General features: G+C 34.9%; 2 protein-coding genes across 2 annotated transcripts; one reads left to right on the top strand and one right to left on the bottom strand.

Moving 5' to 3' along the window:
* The first annotated feature begins 6,289 nt into the window (after positions 1-6,289).
* Positions 6,290-6,667, top strand: LOC125827315 (F-box/kelch-repeat protein At3g23880-like). Its single transcript, XM_049506622.1, has one exon. The coding sequence runs from the start codon at positions 6,290-6,292 to the stop codon at positions 6,665-6,667; it is 378 nt and encodes a 125-aa protein (XP_049362579.1).
* A 7,038-nt stretch (positions 6,668-13,705) lies between these two features.
* LOC125827314 (uncharacterized) lies at positions 13,706-14,242 on the bottom strand. The gene has a single exon (XM_049506621.1). The coding sequence runs from the start codon at positions 14,240-14,242 to the stop codon at positions 13,706-13,708; it is 537 nt and encodes a 178-aa protein (XP_049362578.1).
* Positions 14,243-19,195: the final 4,953 nt, after the last annotated feature.

Below are 19,195 nucleotides of genomic sequence, written 5' to 3'. Positions count from 1 at the left end.
TTTCAAAAGCATTTTTCTGAAAAGCTATTTTATTAAAAGTATTTTTAAAAATAAGTATTTTTAGTCTCTTTGCAAAACATGTAATTACTCTTTGTTTACCATAACGTAGATAATACCACTGTTCAAAAAAAAATATACCTAGTTTATCACAAGCAAACTAAAACAGATATGAGTTCGTCGAAATTAATATTTTTAAAGCAATTTTTATGTTTGTCTAAATTAATTTTTTAAATACATACAAATATATAGATTCACAACTAAATACTATTACTTAATGTCGCTATATTAATTTAAAATCAATAAAATTCAGACTTTTTATTATTTTGTCACTTGACTCCAGAATGTTAACTATAACCTCCCTTTCGATATTGATAAGTATATAATTTTCTTTTGATTTAGAACTTTATTTATTTATGCTCTCTTTCATTCTATTCCTTCGATTCTTTCATTATTTAATTTTTTTTAATTTTTAATAATAATTTTAAAATTATTTAATACGCATAAAACAATAGTGTATATAATGAATGAAAATATGCATAGAAATTCTTATATGTAATCTTCAGTTAAAGTCCACGTAAATACATCATAAGTTAAGATAGTATAAACTAATCTCACTTTACATATTATACAAATAATCTAATAAAATATATAATTTACAATGTACAGTTAATTTTTGCAATATTCTATTATGACATTTATTTTGTTGTACCTCTTTTTAAAACTAATTAGAGTAAATTTTATCAGATTTAGAGTTACATATTTATAATTTTTGGGCTAAATTCTAAAACATTTCATTTTAATATTTTTGGTATTATTACTCATCCACTATTTACTCATTCACAGTACTTTATTAAAAGAAGTGCTAAGAAATGGTCTTATGAAAATGTAAAACTTAAAAAATATTGAAAATGTAAAACTTAACTCAAACCATATTAGAACTAAGAAAATAAATTTAGAAAATGACATTACACACACCCGCTGATTTTTTTAACGTGTACAATATGTAATTAATCAAATAAATTTGCATGAATTAATTAGGTCATCCCATAATTTATGAATTCAAATGTCTGTAAATTGAACCAAACAAAATGCAGTAATTTTTTTTGTTGAAGTTTTCATGTAGTCCATTTTCTCAATTGTATTGAAAATTCAAAAGTAGGTCTTGTTTTAAGAATTCTTGACCATTTTTTTCATTTACTCTTCATTAATTTCCTCTTGTTTGTGTGTTCTCGCTTTACAACAAAATATTTACTCGTGTATTTGATATCAAATCTACATCTCTTCTTTCCAGCTTTATATACATATATATAATCACCATATAATTAGAAAGAAAAACAAAAGAGAAAAATTACTTTAACTTAAATAATAGAGTACAATCCATAAATGATATTATGCTACATTTTATTAAAATTGAAAGTTTTTCTTAAGTTTGATAAGTTACCTTTATGTGCATATATCAAATTTGAAGCCGAAAAAATTTCTGCATAAAATTTAAAATAAAAAAACAACATTTTCAATATAGTCTTATTTCATATTTTCTCCCACCTGAACAAATGCGTCAAATACAAACACATTTATTAGTTCATAAAAAATGAAGTAAAATAGACATAATACACTATTAAAATTCCTCTCCCTTCATTCCTCGATCCGCTTGTAAATTCTATGCTAATTTGGATAGAATAATTAACTACTTAATAACAATTTAAATACTAAAATCTAAATTGAATAATAATAATTCTAAATTGTGAATAAAGAAGAAGAATATATGTGCAATTTGCTTAAGAAAATAAAAAGAGAACCAACATCAATCCAAATTCGCTGGGTATGCACCACATTCTGACTTGGTAAGGATTTCCCCATCCTAATTTGGACTATATGTATATAACTCATCATTTCAAACCATAAAGACTCGTTCGCAGAAACAAAGGATCTATTATAAAAGAAATTATAAGATCTGAAATAGCACCATGAAAAGCAAAAAAAGTTATCATGTTAAGAGGTTGAATAAAGATAAGACAATAAGAAAATTATGGTGTGAATAGGTTTTTAAAAAGATGGAGTAAACTGTTAAGCAGGGCCGGCTCTATGCTTTGGGAAATAAGGCTTTTGCCTTAAGCCCCCAAATTTCGGGGGCTTCAAATTTTTATCAAAAATAAATTATGTGTTAAAATTTTTATAGAAAAAATTGATTATTTATGATAAAAAGTATAATTTTTTTAAAAATATATTATTTTACCCACTTTTAAGTTTTAACATCTTTTGTACTTTGTTAAAATAAGAATTAATAGTGAAAAGTGTTGAACAAAGTGAATTACAAATTCTTTTTTAGTTCATTTTAAATTTTATTTTCAAGCATTACTACAATCATATTAAAATGAGGTATACCAAGTCATCAACTTCTTGCGTCAAATTCTATGGTTCTAAATCTTATCTCTATTTAATATTTATCAACTTATTACTTGTATAATTACGTTAACAATTCATATAATAATTGTCTCACTAAAAGGATGTTTTTCAATATTGAGTTGATAAAATCTTACCTAAAACTAATAACTAAAAAAACAATATTAAAATACTAATAATTTTCATCTAAATAGTGTAAGAAAAATAAATTTTGAATAAATATGTTTATGAAGTTTGATTATATGTTAGGCCTCAAATTGAAATTTCGGAATAGGCCCCCAATCATGTTGAGCCGCCCTGCTGTTAAGGGTAGTTTTTTTCCTGAAAACGTGGGTTGTATAATTTATAGATAAGATTAGTTATCCATCTTTTAAAATTTGAATTTTAAATTAATTATTTAGGCATTTAAAGAATATATATTTTCATATATAAAAAAGGAGAACGGAGGAGTTAAGTTTATGTATATTTCTTAGTTAGTTCTTGAATAAGGGGATAGGAACGTGCATAAATTAGTTTACTTTTTTTAAAAACTTATATTTTTGTGTTTCTTTTGTTTAATTTTTAAAAGATTTTAAAAATACAGAAAAGTAGTAATTATTATTTTTAATAATTGTGTATTATTCAAAAAATAATTCTAATAATTTAACTTATAATTTATTATTTTTTTGAAATTGTCTTATTTTTAAAATTATTTTAGAATGTATCAAGAAAATCTTACATTTTTTAATTTCTTTTTATTTTATTTTTTAAAGATTAAAAAATAATATGAAAGATAGTAATTATTGTTTGTAATAACTGTCTAACCGTGTATTATTCAATAAATAGTTCTAATAATTTATCTTATATATATTTTTTGACATGGTCTTATTTTTAAAGCTGTGAAAATTGCTTTATGAATTTTTCATTATTTTTGTAGTGTTTGCAATTTTTTTTTGTATTTTTAGATTTTAAAATAATTTTAATAATATTCAATTATTGTTCTTAAATTTGTTATTTATTATTTAAAATAATTACAGAAAATAAAATAGTAATTTAATATTTAATCCTATTATTTAATAATTTTAAAAAATCTATTTTTCTGGTGATGACATGTGGCGTTTTTCCTCTCCTATTATATATAGATAGATGATAAGATGTTATAATTTTCATTTTCCTTTACATTATTAATGCTCGTTACTACGTAATCTAGTATGGAAGATAATATAGTGTTTTAGTTTAATGACTGATAGGTTTTAAGTATTATTTTATAAATTCCGTGATATTAAATTTCCACGCGAGGCGCAGGTAATTTTACTAGTAAAAATATAATAAAATGGCTAATCAATTAAATATAAATCGTAATTATATATTATTATTATTACGGAAAAAGGTCATATTTGTCCTTGTACTCTTAGAAAATGGTCATATATACCATTCGTCATACTTTTTTGATATATTTGTCCTTACCATCCAACTTTGGACACATGTTGCCCTTGTACAGTTAACTTATCATGTCACCATTTTATTAGTCAATGTGGCGGTGCCTACATGACTCCATGTGCATATATTTTTATTTTAAATTAAAAAATTACTTTTCTATTTAGTATTATATCTGACCCATTTAGTAAACTCCAACCCAACTAATGTGAAAACCCATCAGCCCTAATTTCATTACCCATTAGCCCTAATTCTATACCCATCATCTTGCATCATATTTGATGAACGCTTCATACATAGAGAAAAGCATTTATGTCTTGATTGAGAGAAGATCCAAATTCAAAACAATTATACAAAAAAAATAAAAAAAAATAGAACAAAGAAGGTATGAAATCATCTGTTTATTTGGTAAACATGATCATACAATAAATGTAGTCCTAATTACCTTGTACTATAATTTTCCCTTCCTATAATTGAAACTTAAAAGAAAATTAAAATGCTTAAAACTTACTGGTTGCCCATTAAGTTATCTAATCGTGTAAAAAAAATCTACTATGTCAGTGAATATTAGTTAAACTCGTAAAATAGAACAGTAGGACTTGCTTAGTAGTTAGTTTGAAGATGGGTTATGTATATATTAAATTCTACATAGTAAAACTTTTGAAATACTATCACTATAAAAAAAATATTGGTTTTAGCGAAATCTGCACCAAGTGCTAATGGTCTGAGCAAGAGGTCAATGCCTTTGGAGGAGAAGCAAAAGCTGGAGAAAGAACTTGTTAATTTACCTAGACAAAAGGCTCAAATATGTCATCGAACTTTGAAAAATGGCTCAGCTTATCTGTTAAAAGTTTGGCTGATCTATGTCATTTCCGTTTGAGAAAAAACTCATTCATGCCATCATTGATCTCATATTGCAGGGTTCCGCATTCACTATAAAACCTATGCTCGTCCATTCATTTTAAGTTTGATCCTTTCCTTAGACTCGTTGCCTTGTTCGACTGAACTCGTTAATTTTGCATTGGTCGTAATTTGATTCGAGAACCTTTTCGCATAAATTCCCTTCATCAAGTCATCGTCAGAATTCAACTTAAACTACAAAGAAACATAATTATACGTTGACTGAATTCACTGTCAAAAATTGAGTATCATCAAAAGAAAGAACAAAGAGAAAACTCAGCAGATACAAATTTGATTCAAAATGAAGAAACTCCACAAGAACCCTAAAAAGAAAAGGAACATAAAAGAAAATTCAAAAGATGAAAGAGTGAAGGCGCGAAAGAGGAGCAACACTAACGTTAGCACCAAAAATCATAGCATCACAACTGTATCAATAAAAGAATTGCGTCAAAAAAGAAACTCAACAAAAAAAAATCTCAATTATTTTAAAAAGACGTAACAATTACATTGAACAAAAATTTGATCAACTCTCAACAAAATCACGTGGTTAATTCAAGAAATAATTCAAAAGAAGAAAAAAAGTTATTAAAAATGACGAATACAACAAATATATTTAAAATCTTATTAAAAATATGTTTATATCACCTAAATTTAGTTAGACAAAAAGAAATGTCCACATAAACAATCTCTTGCATCAAAATAAGCCCTATATTATCAACCAAAAAAATAAATAAAGAGAGATATATAAGAGCAGGATATAACCAGCAGCAAAAATTTTGTGCAAATTCAGCTTTCGATCAATTTTTTGTTGAATTTGTGCAAACCAAAATGAAAGCTGAAGCTTCTCATCGACGGCCAAAAGGGTGGGAACTGAGAAAGGGTACTGAAATTCCAAGCAAAGATTCAATGGGGAGTTTGCTAGAAGAACTGATCATAGCAATTCTTGTAAGGGTTCTAGTTAAATACCTCTTACAGTTCAAATATGTTTCCAAATATTGGTTTAATTTGATTTCCAGCCCTGAATTTGTGAAAACCCATCTTAGTTTTTCTGCTAAGGATTATATATACCCGCCATATATCTTTGTTGCAATTGGATACACAATATACTAATTAATATTAAATATTGTTCTGTTAGCTCTTTATTTCATAACTCTGTTAATGAGGCACTTGATTTGGATTGTCCCATGAACAATCCACCTCAACGTCTCTATATTTCGGGTTCTGTTAATGGGTTGGTTTGTCTTTCCGATGGGTTGATGATATGGAATCCATCTATTAGAAAGTTCAACAAAGTGTTTGACTAAGTGCCTACACAGATACATGAGTGTTGGTCCATTTGTGGTTTTGGATATGATGAGGTTCATGACGATTATAAGGTAGTGGGTATTTTTTGTAACATTTTCAAGGCCGCAATATATAGTTTAAACAGTGATTCTTTGAAAACACTTGAAGATTTTAAACCTGGGGTGAGTTACTGTGGTTCGGCTAAGTTTGTGAATCGTAAAGTTCATTGGATTACTAAGCATAGACGCTTTTGGGGCATCACGTCTATTGATTTGGTTGATGAGAAATGGGGAAGGTGGAGCTGCCCAGGGACATCAAAGGAGGAGGTTTGAAGCTTGGATTGTTGGGAAGTGATCTTTCGGTCCTCTGTCATTCTGATGTGTGGGTAATGAAGGAATATGGAGTTAAAGCATCTTGGACAAAACTGTATACCATCACGTATCCTGAGAACTATAATCTTTCTCTGCCCCTTTTCACGTATAATAAAGGTGAAATTTTGCTCGCGTTTAAATCAACTTTCGCGATATACGATCCAAAGAATGACTCTATCACATATCCAGAGGTTACTAGTATTTACGAGTATATGGATGCGGAACTCTTCATCGAAAGCCTAGTTTGTCCGGATTTACCAAACGAAGATTGGAAGATGTTAGAACTCAGGTGAATGCCTGTTGTAATAGTTAACAGCTTGTAAGTATTCTTTCGCCACGTGTTTCAAAATTCTGCTTATTTTGTCAAATATTGATCGTTTTTTATTGACACTTATTAAGGAGATAGATGAATTACGGAGGAGATCATTCAATAACAGTTAATTAGCTTCTAATATTATAAAATTTGGATGATTTTCCTTGCTGCTAATGATAGCTTCCTGTTAGTTTTCTATAGTTAATCAAAAAGCGTAATCTTCTTTCACTTTAGTGATACCGTTGACTTGCGAAAAGTGATTTGAAGGAGAGAACAGTTTTAGGAAGTGTTTGACTTCTACTCAACTGGTTATCCCCCAAGGTGTTAAACACTTTGGGGCTAAGAAGCATTGCAGAAGATGGAACAATTCTATCCTAGCAGTAAGACTTAAACATAAAACCCGCAACCCGCCCTGCCACGCATCATTTTAATAAAATTACCTCAACCTGCCCCGCAGCGCACAACTTTAAACCTGTCCGCATAGGCTTAAACCCACCCCATTGACATCCCTAGAAGGTAGATGTTACCATCATTTTAAAGTTAACAAAAACTGTCCTACTTTAGTCAGAAATACTCATTTTTCAAAAGTTTGAATCATTTCGGGTTGAGCATAGGCCTTAGTTGTGCGGACTCTTCACTTTGATGTTGCACCCGTGTCAAATATACACTACTTTTGGTGAATCCGACACACACTCATTGACATTTTTGAAGAGTCCAAGCAACTTAGGAAGATCAATTTCTTTTTCTTTCTCAACCTATATGCTAGAAATTTAAATTTTTCATTTTCTGTGACCTTGGTTGCTTCCATTTACTCAACTGCCTATAAAACATTGTTCACTTCTATATGTCGGCAGCAACGTTATCTCTTCCCTTTCAATTTTAAATTCTAATATTTTTATTTTAAGGGGTCAGGATACCTTATTCTTTACGTGATCTTTCTCTCAATTTGATGTAAACCAAAAGCACACAACTCGCAAGTAAACTGTAGATTTAGATGGAAATTTTTCTTGGTTATGTCTCCATAAGAAATGAACATTTTACCTGGAAAATAGGTAGATGCGGGCTTACTTTGAAACCAACCTGTAGGGGCTTAAACTGGTATTTAGCTCTTAAATTTTGCCTCGTCAATAAGAACAACTTATACATGTTGTAAGGCCCACAATCGAATTCATATTCTACACCAAACTAGTACCCTTTGTTTCCCATTCAACTACATTTTCTTTGGTAGGCTCAAAGAATTCTTCTGTATCATTTTATCTGTATTGGGTGCCTCTGAAATGATCAATAGGTTAAGTTGCCTATTTTTACAACGGTAATTGAGGCCAAATATTTCATCACATCTGAATCTGAAACATAACATTGGCTCTCTTTTTCGTGCAAATTTTTGAATCATTCAACTTTTTGAATTATCCCTCGGATTTTGCTGCTGAAGTTATGTTGAAGCTAGTCGACTTTGTTGTCGTCTGCGATTGAAGCTTTTTCTTTCAATAGTTGGCCAAATGACTACAGGATCATTGGTCTACTCTACCTCAATTCACCATTTCGAACCTTATACAAATGGTTTTTCCGTACTAGGAAGTAAGATTATATCGTTGCAGGTTGTAAAAACTCTATGATGCTACTTAATTTTGTTTAAGGAAGCAAGAAACGCTCATAAATTGAACAACAGAAAATTAAACTTGTTAGTTGGAACATAATCATTCAAGTTTATGCTCTTGTTTTTTGTTTTCGTTTTTAAGATTCTGTTTGGTGTACACAATTAGATGTTTGATAACTTGCTCTACAATATCTACGTTCATGTTGTACGTCTCAAGTAAATTACTTGTTATATTTTCCGTTCAAAACTAAATGAATCTCATAGATGGACAATATATAACAAAAAGGTACAATTTTAATTCAATAATAAACTTAAATTAAGACATCAAATAAACATGAAAAAGAACTAGAAATCTCGTCAAGGATATTCCTCCATTAATATAAAAGAGATTGCAAGAATATTTCTTTTCGATCAACAATCCACAAGAATGGCAGAGGAAGCAATGCCGTTTTGACAAAAAAATTAAGGAAGAGACACCCTTATTAAAGTGTTTGGTACAAGGAAAACATTTTCTGGAAAATGATTTATGATGTTTGGTTAACTTAAATATTAGTTTAGAAAATGTTTTCAAATCAACCTATTTTCTTCAAATTTTAGAAAAAAAAAGACTTACCTACAACAAGTAAGAAAAACATTATTCAAAATTTTTTTCAACTTCACACCGCAACTTTCCATCCTAACTCAAGACTAAGGTGACAATTTCCAATATTAATTCGAGATCCAACTTTGATTCTCGATTCAGAACCCAACTCTCGACCTCAATTTGAGACCCAACTCTCAGGTCTCAGGTGGGGTCAGAGTTAGATGATCCTGATTTGAGTATCAGATTCCAAGTCAGGATTCGAGGTTAGATACTAGGTTAGGTGTCGGGGTTGAGTCTCACGTAAGGTGTCGGGTACCGAGTCAATATCGGGTGGGGTTCTGAGTTAGGTTTCGGAGTCGAATTCTAGTTTGGAAGTTAGGTATCAGGTTCAGATTCAGAAGTTGAATCCCAAGTCGGGAGTCTGGTTCCTACACCGGATTTGTCACCACTGCCTGAAATTCAAAAAATTCATGAACCAAAGATCTCAAACTGCTATTAAAATGTGTAACATCTAATTACCACATAACCATCAGGAGTCCAAAAAATCAAATCCCATTTGTTGTAATGCTTCCCTTTTGATCCAATGCGTCATTGACCGAGAAGAAGACAACGTTGGAAAGGAGGGTTTATGGTTTGTTTATAGGTGGATTTGGGGGGGGATTAATTAATAATGGGTGGGTTTATAAATTATATTAATTAATTAATTAAATTATAATCAATAGTTGAGCATCACATACTTTTTTTAAAATAGTTTAAATTTAAAACCGTTAAATAAGTGGTCAATTTTGGACCCAAAGGTGGACTGGTAAGGGTATTTTGGAGCCAATAGGTGAATGGAGGATAGTTTTATACCATTTTCAATACTTCGAGGGTATTTTAGGCTCTTTTCCATTTCAAAAGTAAAAAAAAAATAACTTTGAGACAAAAACTGATGAACTCTCAAAGAAATCAAGGGGTGACAATCATAAATAAGTGTAAGAAAGAATGGAAAAGGAGAGGAAAACTTACCATATGTGATGAATGGAACAAAATTATATATGCTTTGTTCGTCTTCCTCTCTGTATTTTTATAACAACAAATAACGTATGCAATTAAGTGACTGTAACTTGATAATAAATGAAAAATAAAATGGTGACATGAGAAAATAACACTTTCAAAGATCACACAAGGGCTTCGTTTGCTTAAATAAATAGAGATATACTTTAGTAGTGTCTGAAATTACTGTGATGAAGTTCCTTTTCTTAATATTTTTTATGTTTAATTCTGATAATCTAATTTATTTAACATTAACACTTTCCCTTTCATTCTCTTCTTCCATTGCCTCGACCCATTCTTCTTCATGCTCATTAGCTATTTTCATTGTGAAGATTCTATACTTTAAATGGATACATTACTTGACCTCAAATTGTACAGTTTACTGAATTTTTCTTCACTTATATAAATCTGTGAATTAATTATGGTCGAAAAATCAATAATCATTAACTTAAAGGTTTTTTTTTTCTTTTTCAGGAAAAAACCTTATTGCATTACTTTAAAATATGTTTGAGATGTCCTTAAGACAACATTGCATCAGTTACAACACAACTTGGGAAGGCAGAATCCCAAGAAATCATATTTATACAAGAAATAGAAATTTTAGCTAGATTGTGAGCTAACACATTCCATGTTCGAGGAATATATATAATCTTGATTTCTAAGCCACAAACCATACAAACATCACAATTTTGATGCAATTCCTTAAAAATATTAACACTAATAGGAAGGACATTAAGAATGCATTTTCTTAGGAAATGTTTGTATTTGTTTTTTATATTTATTTTAAGTGATCATAAAAACGTCCAAAAAGATTTTGGGAAAGACTGACCACTGGCTTGAGGTCTTTCAGTTCTAGGGTCAGTAGTATTAGCTAGGCTTTTTGCTAGATGATAACTAGATCTTACCTCGTACTTTTCTGAATTTGTATAATGTCAGATAACTTTATCAGAATTCCCGATATTAGATATTGGGATAGACAAAATAGAGTTGATATCATTATGGCAAAAAATGGTGATGAAGATCTTTAGTATTCCATATATGATGGTGTTGATTTTTAAGGTCGCTTACCCTCAACCGTGGATTTATTCATTAAGTGGTAGTTAGTCAATTAGGCTTTAACTAGTTACTCCCTCCACTTTTGAATTGACACACCTATTAAGAAAACAATGATCAACATAATGGGTTTACCATTTTACCCAAATTAATTATGAAGTGGATGAATAAAAATGTTATTAATAATGTTCTACCTTTTTCAAAGTAATGAATTGAGGGTATAATAGGTAAAAAAAAATGTATTTTCTTAATTTGTCAAAATGGATAAGTAATTAGGAACAAAGTGAATATATCAAATCACGACTCTCGATAAGTCAAATTTTGAAAATCGCATAATGGATATTATTTTTAGTTTTCTCGTCTTTGATCTCAAAATAATCATTTTATTTTTAATTAAACTTTGTGCAGGTTTTTAAAAAAACCACCATATTTTGGATTGATTATTTGACTATAACTTCTGCTAATCATGATATTTATTCTGTCTTTTCCATCCCGCGCTCGCACCGCGTCAGAAAATCTTTGTTTATGATCTCTCTTCGGAACGCATTTTAAAGGCTAAAACTTTCTCTCGATATCTTTTTTTAATCTAAATAACTAATCTCATATTTATAAGCAGGGGGTCTGCGTTCACTATAACGCATACGCCCGTCCATTCCTTTCAAGTTTGATCCTTCTCTTAGACTCGTTACCTTGTTCGACTGAACTCGTTGGTTCCGCGTTGATCGTAATCCGGTTTGAGAACTTTCTCTCATATATTCCCTTCATCACCAACAATCAACTTAAACTAGATAAAATTGAGCATCAATGAAAGAAAGAATAAAGAGAAACTCAACCGAAAAAAATTTGATTCAACATTAAAGAAACTCCACAAGATCTCTAAAAAGTTAAAAGAACATAAGTGAAGGCGCGAAAGAGGAAAAACACCATAACGCCAAAGATCATAATAATCATATCACAACAATATCAATTAAAAAGCTACATCAAACAAGAAACTTCACTGTAAAACTCTAAAACAAAATTAAAAAAAAAAAAAAACATTACAATTGACATTGAGCAAAAATTTGATTAACTTGTAACTAAATAAAGTGGTTAAGTTCAAGAAAAAACTCAAAATGAGAGAAAAAAAACGTGTTTAAAATGACGAATGCGATATGTATAATTCAAACTGATTAAAAAAACAAAATAGACTACCTAAATTTAGACAAAAGAGAAATGTCGATATAAACGATCTGGTGAGGTGTAGAATGATTAAAAAACCCTATATTACCAACCAAAAAGAAGAGATATACAACAGTACTAAATAAATATATAATGAGGGACCCCGCCCCACCCGGCCTAGGTGACGTGCCCCGAGTCCCCCCCACCCTGCCTCCCGCCCTATCCCACAGACTCAAGGCGTCGTGCCCGAACCCAGCCGCGCTTCGCCCCGCCCCCCAGCCTCAAGGCGCTGTGACCCGAGGCCGCCCCACCTCGCCCATCGGCCTCAAGGCGCCTTTCCCTGAGGTCGCCCCACCTCGCCCCTCGGCCTCAAGGCGCCTTTCCCTGAGGTCGCACCCGCACCACCCCCGGCCTCGAGGCCCCGAGACCGCCCCCGACCTGCCCCTGGCCTCGAAGCGCCGTGCCTCAAGGCTCTTCCTGACCCGCCTCCTGGTCTCGAGGCGTCGTGCACCGAGGTCGCCCCCGGCCTTTTCCCCCAACCCCGAGGCGTCGTGCCTCGATGCCACTCACACCCATCCCCCGATTTCGAAGCACCCGGCCCCGAGGCCGCTTTCACCCCGCCCCCCAGCCTCGAGGCGCAGTGCCCCGAGGCCGCCCCCGCCCTTATACCCTAACCTCGAGGACCCGTGCACCGAGGCCTCCCATGCATCACCCCTCGACCACGAGGCGTTGTGCCCTGAGGTCGCCCCCGTCTTCACCCACCAACCTTGAGGCGTCGTTCCCCGAGGTTGCCCTCACCCTTATCCCCCAACTTCGAGGCCCCTTGCCCCGAGGCCGCCACCACCCCGACCAAGTCTTGAGGCGTCGTGCCCCGAGACCACCCCCGCCCCGCTCTCATCCTCAAGGCGACATGCGCCAAGGCCGCCCCTGCTCTGTCCCCGGCCTCGAGGCACCATTCCCCGAGGCCACTCCGCCCTGCCCCGCGACCTCGAAGCATCGTGCCTCGAGGCCGACCCCGCCCCGCACCCCGGCCTCAAGGAGTCGTTCCCCGAGGCCACCCTCACCCTTCCCCGCCTCGAGGCTTCGATGTGTCGTTCCCTTAGGCCACATCATCTCCGCGCATTGGCCTCGAGGCGTCGTACCCCGAGGCCTCTGTGGCCATTCCCCTCAGCTTCAAGGCACCGTGCACCGACGCCACCCCCGGCCTCTAGGATTCGTGCCACGAGGCCAGCCCCACCCTACCTCCCGACCTCGAGGTGGTGTACCCCTAGGCCACCCCCCTACCACGGGGTGTCATGCCATGAGGCCGCCCCCCGGCCTCGAGGCATCGTTCCACGAGACTACCCCTAACCTCGAGGTGCAGTGACCCATGGCCACCCCCGCTCCCTCTGGCCTCGAGGCGTCATTCCCTGAGGCCGCCCATTCCCCGCCCATACGGTGAGACGTTGTGCCTTGAAGCCGCTCCCTCCCCGCCCCCGGCCTCGAGATGTCGTGCTGTGAGGCTGCCCCTGCCTGGCCCCTAGGCCTCGAGGCAAGACGTCTCGAGTCCACCCCTATCTTGCCCCTTAGCCTCGAGGCGCCGTACCCCGAAGTCATCCCCCACCCCGCCCCCAGGCCTCGAGGCGTCGTTCCCTGATATTGCCACGCCACGCCCCCGGCCTTGGGGGGTCGTACCCCGTGACCCCCCGGCCATGCTTCCTCCTCCGACCTCGGGGTGTCGTGCCCCGAGGCCGCTCCCACCCCGGCCTCAAGGCGTTGTGCTTCGAGGTTGTCTCCGACCTCGAGGCGCCGTGCTCTGAGGCCCTTTTCCCCCCGGCCTCGAGGCGTCGTGCCCCAAGGCCGCTCCCGCCCTCCCCCGACCTGGAGGCGCCTTGCCCCGATGTCTTCCCCACCACCCCCTCCGTTCTCGAGGTGCCGTACCCCGAGGCCTCCCCTGCCCCGCCCCTCGACCTCGAGGTGTCATCCCCCGAGGCGGCCTCAACCCCTTTCATCGGCCTCGAGGCGTCGTACCCCGAGGCCTCCCCGACCCTGCCCCGAGGCATCAAGGCGCCGTACCCTGAGACCACCCCCGGCCTCGAGGCACCGTCCCCTGAGGCTGGCCCCGCCCAGCCCCCAGCCTCGAGGCGCATTGTCTCTAGGCCACCCTTGCCCCCCCGGCCATAGGGCACCGTGCCCGGATACCACCCCCACCGGTGGCCACCCCGTCGCCACGCCCTAAGTCCCCCCTGCCCCGCCACCCAACCTTAAGGCACCGCGCCCCGCCCCCTGACCTTGAGCCCCCCCTTCACCTTAAGGCCCCCTACCCTTCCCCCTACATCAATTCCCCTTTGCCTCACCAAAATAAAACGTATGCAAATTGTTTATCAAATGTATTCAGTATTCTACTAATAATATATTCATAATAAACTAATCAATTTTTTATCTAATATTCGAATCCTATTAAAAATAATAACATACATGCATTCAAAAAATCAAACAAGAGTTTTTGTATCTCTTTTGGTGTTTCCTCCTGTTTCTCCTAAACTTTTTTTCCATTACTAATGGAAGGAAATTTGTTACCCTCTTCGAAGTATTAGTTTTTTTCATTGCCAAGCTTCACCTGAAACCCATGTAGTTTTTCATTTAATTAAGGGAAAATTACACGTATAAACAAACTAGTACTTAACATAACTATAGTTTGCCTTACTTACAATTCACGACTTACTTTAGCTATAATGACACGGCTCAACCTTTTAGTTTTGTATAATTCACACATTTGTATAATTCAAAATTTGTATAACTTTTGTATAATTCAAAATTTGTATAATTGCTTAGACTTCTGATGTTTGTAATTTTATTAATTCGTTATTTTGAGTTTATACAAAAATAACTGAATTATATAAATGTACCCAAAAATTATACAAGCATGTGAATTATACAAATCCGCGAATTATACAAACGAGACAGCTTAAACTATAGCTACAGCCCGTAAATATGCAAACTATAAGCTATGGAGCATAATTAAATTTATTGTAATTGTTATTTGTGATTCGTTCCTCTTTAATTAAGTTAATCTAAGTATTCAAAGTTAGAATTAATCAAAATAAGAATAACTAAATACAATCCACTAATCCAAAGAGAGAGAGAATGAGTTTAGGCCTTTCAGGCCTAAACTGTTGCTGCCCAGGAATATTGGGCCAATTTTATTTCCCTTTTCAGCTTCTTTTGAAAAACTTCTTCTGGTTTGAGCCTCTTTTCAGTTGTATACAACACAGTTTCCACCTGTATATTAATAGTTTTCAATTCTTGACAAGGCTGACTCGAACAAAGAATGTTGGATTTCAACCCAACGAAATGCAAATGGGAAGTCCTGATGAACTCATATGAGAGACGAAGAGAGTTCACATGCAAAGTAAACAAAGGAAAGGGATTAGCATCTATTTTCCTCTTCTTCAGTGGATAAATTGATATAAAGAAATTTAGAATACTTTCATAGCTAAACCAAACATAATTTTTTGTTCAACTTCCAAATAAAATGAGACAATGAGATGAGCTTAAGTCAAAATATGCTATATCAACTAATAAATATTAGCCTAACAATGCTTGTATAACAAGTTGTATATCATCAAAACAAGCCAAGTCAATTTCCCAAATTAGATGCAAAAGGCAGCATTAAGAGTAAAGAAATCAATAGCATGAATGAATGTAAAGACCATTTGAAGCCAAAAAAAAATAACAGCAATGCCCAAACACTAACCACATAAGAATAAGAATGCTATTAATATGGCATATTATAGTGAATGCAAATGTATGCTAATACGTTAGCTAGACAGGAAAATGCTTTCTCATAACTCAAATTCAATTTAAGGATAGATATAAAATTTCTAGAGATGCAAAATCAGCACCCAATACACAAACATTTTAAAACAACACGATAGTGACTAATTTGAACCAAACATCAGCGGAAAACAGAGACTATAAAAAAAGATACGGGAGCAGCAAGGTTTCAATCATAGGCAGTACTAAAACAAAATTTAAACTGGATACATCTCAAATACTTAAAAAAATTGATAAAGATAACAACACAACACATTTAAATTCACAAGGATGCTAATAAATCCTAATAGTATAAACAAATTGGCTACTTAATGTACTATACGATGAGTATTACGGATGATTAGCAATATAAACGAAAGAATTCCAACAGCTTTCGGGTTCCAAGAAGCAAATAAATAATGGAATGTTATCCAAACCGAAACGAGACAGTACAAAAAGGTTGAAGCATACTGGAAATGAATCTGTTGAACATTGAACTATTAAAAACTTGCTCACTTAGAAGCAAATAATGAACAGGAAATCTGAAACATCTGAAATATAAAGCTATGAACTGGATTAAGAGCAGAACTATGACGAATTATGATCTTAAATCATGAGTTGGAACTTCAAATAAGCCCAAACAACAATCCAGCCACTCGAGAACAGAAATTAGACACATCTATTGTGTTGTGGCAGTGACTCGAAACAAAAAGGAAATAGCCAATATTTATGCTTACATTTACACCCCTTTGACAAAAGTGAGAATGAATAGTGAAGAAATCAAAGGATATTGCAGATACATCCACAACTAAAAAAACGTTAAAAACAATTGAAGCAAAGCAGATTAATTCATCTTTAAGATATGCATTGACTCAATCAATCTCCCAAACTACCATCAAAACCCGAAAGAAGTCTATTTACAATCCAACTAACAAGTAACAACTCCATTTTTTGCATCGAAATGAATCCCTGCCTCAATGAACCTAAGGAGCCAAAAACTACAACACTATAGCTATCACATACTTAACCAAAATCATGAGGATACAAATAAACTAATGCATCTTACAAGAAACCTGGATCATGCTAATGAAACAACAACAACTTGAAAGAAAGGACATGGCATTAAATGCCACTTTGAACATAAGCTAAACTCATGAGTGCAAAACCTGATGAAGATCCATCAGAAAAGAGGAACTTGAAAGAAGACTAGAGCTAGAAATGGACTAAAGTCTAGAAGGAAAATTCTACACTTATACTAATTCATCTGCCAGTAAAAGACTAGAGAAGAAAAAAGGATTAAATAAGCTTAAACATAGAAGCAAAGAATCAGCAACGCTAAAACAATAGATAGCAGCAACATACATATCACGAGAAAATCCAAATTTAACATCATCTTGAAACCCACGAAATCAAGCAGAAAATACAACACATGGCAATATTCGAAGCCCAACAAACTTTTCCAAATGATTCGAAAAGAAAGAATGAGAGAGTGTTACATAGGGCAGAAGTTACCTCTGACTGGAACAAATGATGAGCTGAAGTGAGACTCTGACAGACTCCGGTGGACAACAAACAAACGAGAAGGAATCTAGACTCAGAATGTTTAGTGTATACTTGAAGAACGATAACCCCCTTAGGCCTTAGGAGGTCTTTCTCTGTTACTTGTTTTTACTCTTTTTGTAAAATCTCTCTCTTTATGTATGAAGCGTGTTCTCCCATCTCTATCTTTCCAACCTCTAACAATGAAGAAGAAAAGAGGCTTATATAGAGGGGAATGAGGGATGAATGGAATTCAAAATTTGAATTTGAATTCCTTGGCTGCCAGCTCGAAACTTGCAACGGATAATTGATAGGAACCGTATGATTTGAACGAAAGACGGAGATGCTTCCACCTAAACGATTTGTACACGCGCTGGGCTCACTGTGTTTGCTGGATTGTTCTGAGTTTCCATTTTTTGGGAAGAAGACGAGGTTGGCTGTTCGGGTCGGTGTACGCGTATGTATGCTGATGGGTTCTGTTGTATCCGTATCTCTGGGTTTTTGCTGATTGAAAAGTGGGCTTGGTTAATTGGAAAGAGCTACTTTCACGTATATAACAAACATAAAAAATCATATTTCTATGTTATAATTATAGTTTACATAATTGCGCTCCATAGCAAATTTTATGTTTGCTATGGAGCTTTTGATTTGTATAATTTGCTACAAACATCTAATTTTATATAAATTGTTCAGTTTTGTATAAATTCATTTATACATTGTAATTTGTATAATAAGAACTATATTTGTATAATTATAAGTGTATAAGACAAAAATATATGTATTTATATTTGTATATACACTTTTCTCTCGATTTATATAAACACAAACGCATTTTATACATTTTATACCGAAATGTATAAAATGACTAATTGTATATTGAATTAGATGGCAAAAAAAAGGAGATGTTTGCTGCGAAATACAATTAAAATAAATTATAGCTATAACATTTAATTTGAATTAATAGTTTGTTATTTCATACAATTTTCTCAATTGAAAATGGAAATGGGGCTGAGATTAGAACTGATTTGAGCCAATAAATGGAGTCTGAAAGGGGTTTCTCCCCTTAAAAGAGGTGAACTGAAATGATTAGGAATTCAATTTACAAAATGGTCATATGGGTTGCAAACTTGGCCAAGTGAATTAAGAATTTTAACCAAAATTGAATTTAGTCGATGAATTCGGCTAAATATTAAATAAGACAGATTAATTTAAACGAGCTCCGATGAACCAACGACTTGGAAACAACAAAAGAAGAGGACATTTTCCTCTAAAAAAATCTTAAACTTGAAATGCTCTTTTAGCTAGCCAAGACCCCTATTTTTCAATGAAGAATTATGTGTTTTACGATGGTCCAGATCCTTCCTTAGCAGTGAAGACGACAAGGAGGGGGGATCAGGTCGAATACTTTCATAACTGAACCAAACATAAATTTTCGTTCAACTTCCAAATGAAATGGATAATTATGACACTATGATGGAATCATTGATGCAATGAACAATACTAACATACTCATTCAATTTAGAAAAATTCAAAGGGGAAAATCAAGTGCTTGACCAAAATGGACTGATTTAGAACAAAAACAGGGTATTTAAAAAGATAACTAAACCAAGATCATAAATTGTACACTAGTAGAAATAAAATCGTTTAAGAGACAAAGCTGAAATCATCGAATGTTATTATGACTATTTAATGTCAAACCATAATACATATCATAGTGAACACACTTAAAGATAAGCATGAATAGTTTC

Source organism: Solanum verrucosum, unplaced genomic scaffold (assembly GCF_900185275.1).
Source record: "Solanum verrucosum unplaced genomic scaffold, falcon-dt-bn FXZP01000106.1, whole genome shotgun sequence".
Lineage (NCBI taxonomy): Eukaryota > Viridiplantae > Streptophyta > Magnoliopsida > Solanales > Solanaceae > Solanum > Solanum verrucosum.
This window is presented reverse-complemented; position numbering and strand designations above follow the sequence as displayed.

Coding starts and splice junctions, on each gene's coding strand:
- LOC125827315 (XM_049506622.1), top strand. CDS start 6,290: ATGGGGAAGGTGGAGCTGCCCAGGGACATCAAAGGAGGAGGTTTGAAG.
- LOC125827314 (XM_049506621.1), bottom strand. CDS start 14,242: ATGCGCCTCGAGGCTGGGGGCTGGGCGGGGCCAGCCTCAGGGGACGGT.